Source organism: Pinus tabuliformis, chromosome 9 (assembly GCF_031772625.1).
Source record: "Pinus tabuliformis cultivar Carrire ecotype Pingquan chromosome 9, CPIR1, whole genome shotgun sequence".
NCBI classification, from domain to species: domain Eukaryota; kingdom Viridiplantae; phylum Streptophyta; class Pinopsida; order Pinales; family Pinaceae; genus Pinus; species Pinus tabuliformis.
Genome location: NC_142307.1, coordinates 1,868,073,484 through 1,868,080,743, shown reverse-complemented (window position 1 = coordinate 1,868,080,743; position 7,260 = coordinate 1,868,073,484). Strand labels below are relative to the sequence as shown.

Here is a 7,260-nt window from a genome sequence, read left to right as displayed (position 1 = left end):
ACTTAGCTCATTGTGCAAAGCTTGTAGCCTATTGTGCAGAACTTAGCTCATTGTGCAAAGCTATTTATTTTATTTTATTATTGGAAAACGAATGTGCAGAACTTAGCTCATTGTGCAAAACTATTTATTTTATTTTATTATTGGAAAACGAATACGCAATTACCCAGAAAAACTACACAAAAAAACTCAATTAAATAGAGATAGTGGCATGGACTACGTTACATCACAAAAATTACCCTTGTTACAATATGGCTAATTGTAAAGCACAAAAGATAATGTCGCACACAATAAAGCAAGTGAATGGATATCAAAAAATAGCGAATGTAAAAATTAAATAGTAGCTTTAAACATAACAACAAGAAGAGAAACCCACACTTAAATATTAGTTGTCTTTAAACGATTTTTCAATTATATTTTTTTGAGTAAATTAGACAGGTGGAATTACCAATGGATTTCAAACCAGTGATTAATATATATAGTAATACTATATATATTAAAATCTATATATAATATTTTAAAATATATTAATTACTCTTTATTTTCCTAAAAATTTTCACTAAAGAAATTGTTTGTTTTATTTATAGAAACAATATGGGTCTAGCCTATTGATCTATATGCATATTTAAATAGTTAAACCAATTTTTTTCTTGCATTTGCCGCAAGTATTCTAACTCTCAAATTAATATTATTCTTCCAAAAAAAACATTCCCTTAATCTTGAAAATAAACCTACCTTGTCCGTTAAGAACTGCCTGAAACATGGAAATGGAAAAATTCCCTTAATCTTAAAAATAAACATGCCTTGTCCGTTAAGAACTGCGTGAAACATGGAAATGGAAAGTAAATGACTGTTATGCCCGTTGGAATTTCCAATCCAAAATCAATCCTTCATTTCTCTTGCAAGCTACGTCTCTATACTTAATCTCAGTCAGTGCTTCCTTTTCTTTAGCACAGGTTGGCTCCATGCCATGAACAAAGCTGCTATTGGATTTATTATGGATATTCTAGATTCCTTGTGTCTCTCTGCAAAATTTGCCAGAAGTTATTGAATTTGGAGTCTGAACTTGAATGGATATGATGTTATTAGAGATTCAAATTAGAGGCGTGCTAAGCGGTTAAACATCTAGTCAGGCCTAGTACATTTTGCATCCTATGTGCAATTACTTTGTAACTGAGATCACTAAACAACCATCTGATTTTCTAATACCGGAGATTTTCGTTTTGGAACGTAGGGCATAATCAGTCTGATACGGGCGACAGTCTTTGGAAAAACTCAGGTATCAGTAAACGGAGCATAAACGTGTTCTTGTTGTACTTAATATCAGCTCTCTGATCTGCCAAACAGTCTACATTACCAAATTGCAGCACTCCTAAATAAAAATTTTGCCAGGGTAACCCATAATTGGATCTGCTAAATACCCTTCGCAATAGGAAATATAGACCATTTATGATTTTGTTTTTGGTACTTCTGGCTGTAGAAACAGTACCGCGGTGAGATGGAGAACAGGTGCGCTGTTCCCAAGCCAGCTGGTGCAGTAAAAGGTATGTGGGTATATTGAAAACATCTTGTGTTTATAAGTATTTAAACTAGATTTTATTTTATTTATTTATTTTCTATGATATGTGCGCGCAAAATGGCAGACCTTGCAATGGTTGCACCTAATCAAAAAGCACAGCAAGGCAACAAAAATAGGAAGGCCTTAGGAGACATTGGCAATGTGGTGGGAGCTCGGAACCCCAAATGCAATATCAACAAAGATGCGGTGATGGAGTATGTTGTTTTATGTTATTTATTATCCTTTAGATGTATAAATTGAATCAATCTGCTGCTGGGTTTTTGTTTCTTTCTATTTGGTGGCCTCTGCTTCTAATGTCAAGTCCTACACTATTGGATTGACTACTGTTTCAGGAGGTCTAGAGTAAACTTGGTTGTCAATGCCAACAAGGGAGCCAATCCCAGCACTCAGGTAAGTTTAATCAGAGTCAATTAAGCAAGCTGAATTATTGTTTTTTTGTAGAGAACTGGGTCTACCGTTTATAAAGAACAATCTCCTGGGGAATTGAACTAGCAACCAGGCAAAACCTCTGTTTTCAGCCACCTGCTTTTTCGATCTTCCTGCCTAGTATTCTGCTTTTCTGGGCATGTTTAATTTGTTGTTTTCATTTCCGGGACTCATTCTGTTCTCTATTTTCTGTGAGCCCAAGCATGGAATCTCACTCTTTAATTTTCCCATTTTGATTCCAGCAATTCCAAGCAGATGATATTGTTGTTAAGGCAGGAGCCAAAGCAGAGGCAAAGGCAGTCCGGGGAAACAAACAGAGGCGGATTGTCAGAAGGAAGGCTGAGAATGACACTGCTAGGAAGAAGGATAATGTCGTTTCTATCGGTGATAGCGTAGACTCAAGTGCACAAGATGGGGGATTACAAACATCTAGCCAACTCAAAGCAATGAAACCCATAGCACAGTCACAGACTGCGGTGCTAACAGCTCGAAGTGAGGTATGTCTTATTGATTAAGTTTATTAGTTTTCTGATTCTTTTCTTGGTTTATGTACTGGCTCAAATCCAAATATATATAAGCCAAAAGTACCCACATCCACGCCCAATTACTAAGAGGTTTATAGCTGTAAGATCGATTTCTGTTTATCTATGATGTAGTTTGGATAAAAATGATTAATAATTTTGGTGGGGGTATTCCAGGACGTGCAAGAGGTTCTCCCCAGCATTGATGATGGAGACCTTGAAAACCAATTGGCAGTTGCGGAATATGTTGGAGACATATACAAGTCCTATAAGAAGATTGAGGTATGTTTCTCTATCAATGAAAGATTTAGATTTGTGTGAATGTGAAGGTAAATTTTTAATTTTCATTTAGTAATCATGGGCAGTCCCATATGTCCAGAACATGAGCAGTGTACCTCTAGATTATATGAAAAGACAGGATGAAATCAATGAGAAAATGAGGGCAACCCTGATTGATTGGCTGATACAGGTACAATTTAGTTCCTATCCTAATTTCGTTTGCTGTCAATCTTGGATTTAGAAGAACTTTATGTGGGCAATTTCTTAGGCTTTACTTCGAAATATTAAATTTTGCAGGTGCATCACAAATGTGAACTAATGCCAGAAACATTGTATCTCACTGTAAACATTATGGATAGATACCTTTCTATTTATATTGCTAGAAAGTGGGAATTACAATTAGTGGGTATCGCTGCGATGTTTATAGCTTGCAAATTTCAAGATACCTGCACTCCTCAGGTAGGATGACTTACTGACATCCATAAGCATTAGTGTAAGGAAACCTTTTGTATATATCTAATTGATAGAATACCTCGTTGGATCTTGAATATTGACATAATAAGAATCAATTCATATTTGGCTACAGGTCAATGAATTGATCCGCATCTCAGGATACCAATACACATCCAAAATGATAGTGGCCATGGTAATTATCTTTAACTGATGTCTTTCTGTTTCATTAAATTACAATAGATTTCAAAGATTCAGTGTGACTGATACATTGATAATAATACTTGGCAGGAGCATACAATATTAAATCGACTGAATTTCAATCTTACCGTTCCCACTCCATATGTATTCCTTGTCAGGTTTCTCAAGGCAGCTGGTCCTGACAGAGTGGTAAAGTGATGAACTCCACTGTTTCTTTTGTATTGTCAGAATAATCTTCTGATGTATTGATCAAATTGACTTTCAAAATGCTTCTGGAAAATTGAGATTTTGGTTTAAATGTCTTTTCTTCATTGTATTTCCTAATAATCCTCTCCTGTACGGTTAAAAATTAAAATTTATTATGCAATGGTTCAGATGGAAAATCTAGCATTCTACTTGGTTGAGCTGTGTTTGGTTCATTACAAAATGATCAAATACAGTCCATCAATCCTTGCTGCTGCTGCTGTCTACACTGCTCAATGCACTTTGAAGAAAGATCCATGTTGGAGTAAAACACTTGCTCTTCACACAGGCTACGAAAAAGAAGATCTCAAGTAAGTCTTCTAGTTCTCAAGGCGCCATGCTTTTAATGAGTTTAACTTTAGAAAGGATACTTACTCTTAAATATACTAGGAATTTCCATGAATTACGTAATCTTTAGATTATATATCCAAAACCTAGTGGACCTTCTACAGCAGTAATTTACTGGCAACCTGTCTGAAATTGTATCTAATTCTGCAGATGGGAAAGATTGACAAATATGCACATCAAACTGTCTGGGGTGTGTGCACATTTAGTTAACCCTGTACATTGTTAAGGAATAACATTTGATTTACTTGTTCCAGGGAATGTGCACACTTCATGGTTGACTTCCACTTAAGTGCAGGAGGAAATGAACTGAGAGTTGTTCATGAGAAGTATTCAGATCAAAGTTTTGGCTATGTTGCTTTTTTAAGCCCTGCCAACTTACCTGATGATGACAGTTGCACCACCAGCAATTACGCTGCCATTTGTATCAGTGATAACATAGACTCAAGTGCACAAGAAGGGGGAAGGAAACACACTGCACCATCATTGACTGCAATGCTAACAGCTCAAAGTGAGGTCTGTGTCACTCTCTTATACTTTTCTTGTTTGGTAATTGGTACTGGTTCAACAAATATACACAAACCAAAGAGTATCCATGTCCACTCCAAATTACTAGCAAGTTTTATAACCTTAAGATAGCTTTGTGTTTAATCATGTTGTAAGTTGGATGAAAATGATTAGTTATCTTGATAGCCTCAAGTTAGTGTTGTGTTTATTTATGATGTAAGTTGGCTGAAAATGATTAATAATCTTGATAAGGGTATTTCAGGATGCATTCAGGGATTCCCATCAGGTGCTCCCCAGCATTGATGATGGAAACATTGAAAACCAATTGGCAGTTGTTGAATACATTGAAGATATATACAAATTTTACAGGACAATTGAGGTATGTTTCTTGTGAGTGTGAAGGTAAAGTTTTAGTTTCCTTAACTAAAATTTGGTATTCATGTATGCCCAGGACATGAGTTGCGTACCTCCAGATTATATGAGAAGCCAGGTTAAAATCAATGCAAAGATGAGGGCAATCGTGATTGATTGGTTGATTGAGGTACAACTTTGTTCCTATGCTAGTTCCAACTTCCATTTGCTGTCAAACTTAGATCTAAAAGAGATTTATATGGTCTATCTCTTAGGCCTGAAATCAAAATCTTAAAATTTTCAGGTGCATCTGGAATTGGAACTAATGCCAGAGACGTTGTATCTCACTGTGAACATCATTGACAGATACCTTTCTGTTCAGAGTATTGCAAGGAAGAATTTGCCATTACTGGCTATCGCTGCAATGTTTATAGCTAGCAAATATGAAGAAGTCTGTCCTCCACGGGTAGGATGACTTGCTGACATCTGTAAGGAAGGATGTGTATATATCTAATTAAAAGAACACTTTGTTGGCTGTTGAAAAGTACATGCACCAGCAATCTCTACTCCTACAGAAGATTAGGCTTTATGCTGGAATCAGCGCGAAAGTTATATTATAATGGGTAACACAATATTGATAAGAGTTGGTTTATACTTGGCTACAGGTCAATGACTTCATCCACATCTTCCCAAATGAATGCATGTCAGAACAGATAGTGGCCATGGTAATTAGCTGTAACTGATAATTCTTTGTCATTGATTGCAACATAGTCTCCAAACATTCAGATTCACTGATCAATTGAAAATAACTCTTCGCAGGAGTCTGCGATATTAAAGCAGCTGAACTTTAAGCTTACAGTTCCCACTCCATATGTATTTCTCCTCAGGTTTCTAAAGGCAGCTGGTTCCGACAAAGTGGTGAAGTTTTGAATCACACCACTTTTTATATTGTTGAAAGCAGCCTGTGTGGCATTGATCAAATCTTCTTTCAAAAATGCCTCATAAAATCTAGCATTCTTCATGTTTTAAATTACTTTTCTTCATTGTATTCCTAATAATAATCCGCTGTACTGACAAGTCATACTATCTATTATCAAAATGATTCAGATGGAAAATCTGGCATTCTTCTTGGTTGAACTGTGTTTGCTTCAGTACATAATGAGCAAGTACAGTCCATCAATGCTTGCTGCTGCTACTGTCTACACTGCTCGATGCACTTTGAGGAAGGATCCATGTTGGAACAAAACACTTACCCTTCATACAGGCTACTCTGAAGCAGACCTGAAGTAAGCCTTACCATTTTTAAAACATCATGCTTTTAGTGATTTTATCCTTCTAGAGAAATCCTACTCCTGGACATTTTAGATTTCTCCATCAATTACAGGCAGGCATTGTTGATCAGCTACGGCCAGAACATTGTGTCTTCATCAACTATATGTTGGAACTCAGTTACTAACACCCTGTCTGAATTGAATCTTTATCTAATACTAACGCGCATACTAAGTTCCTGGACATTTTAGATTTCTCCATCAATTACAGGCAGGCATTGTTGATCAGCTACGGCCAGAACATTGTGTCTTCATCAACTATATGTTGGAACTCAGTTACTAACACCCTGTCTGAATTGAATCTTTATCTAATACTAACGCGCATACTAAGTGTCTGGAAGCGTACGCACATTTTGTTAACTCTGTACATTGAAGTAATAACATTTATGTGCATTGTTCCAGGGAATGTGCGTATTTCATGGTTGATTTTCACCTAAATGCGGGAGGAAATAAGCTGAGAGCTGTTCATAAGAAGTATTCAGATCCATTTTTTGACTATGTTGCTTTTTTAAGCCCTGCCAAGTTATCTGCTGAAGACAGTTGCAGTTCCAACAACTGATGAATAATGTGCACCAGATTTACTTTTGGAGTCTAATTGAAGGTGGCCCATTCTTCAATTTGGGTGGAAACCCAGTTTTGATGGTGCTGTTTTGAGTTATGTTCCTGTAAATAGCCCTTGACAAAATGTATGTTAACGTCTAGTTGAGTTTTTCATCTCTGTATAAAAGTAGAGGGGCCAATCGACCAGCAGTTTAAATGTCAATTTGCGCGGGTCCAGAGTTGAAGTGGAATTAGCTCGCTGCTTCAACTTTTTCTAACCAATGTGAATTTTCAAAGATCAAGAAGCATGAATGAAACTTGGATGCAATTTTTCCTGCATTTTATGTTGGTATTAGGCCACTCCTTCAACCTTTCCTAACCATTGTGAATTTTTAAAATCAAGAAGCATGAAGGAAACTTGAATACAATATTTGCTGCATTTTAACTTGGAACAAGATCCCGGTACAGGCCCCTGGCCTCCTGCAGATTACTT

General features: G+C 36.5%; 1 protein-coding gene across 1 annotated transcript; it reads left to right on the top strand.

Moving 5' to 3' along the window:
* The first annotated feature begins 1,633 nt into the window (after nucleotides 1-1,633).
* LOC149156339 (cyclin-B2-2-like) lies at nucleotides 1,634-6,975 on the top strand. Its single transcript, XM_089444729.1, has 17 exons — nucleotides 1,634-1,770; nucleotides 1,909-1,966; nucleotides 2,245-2,499; nucleotides 2,701-2,805; nucleotides 2,903-2,992; nucleotides 3,100-3,261; nucleotides 3,389-3,448; nucleotides 3,544-3,642; nucleotides 3,829-4,007; nucleotides 4,299-4,557; nucleotides 4,811-4,927; nucleotides 5,000-5,089; nucleotides 5,204-5,365; nucleotides 5,565-5,624; nucleotides 5,719-5,817; nucleotides 6,007-6,185; nucleotides 6,630-6,975. The coding sequence occupies exons 1-17, from the start codon at nucleotides 1,634-1,636 to the stop codon at nucleotides 6,784-6,786; spliced, it is 2,268 nt and encodes a 755-aa protein (XP_089300855.1). The 3' UTR covers nucleotides 6,787-6,975.
* Nucleotides 6,976-7,260: the final 285 nt, after the last annotated feature.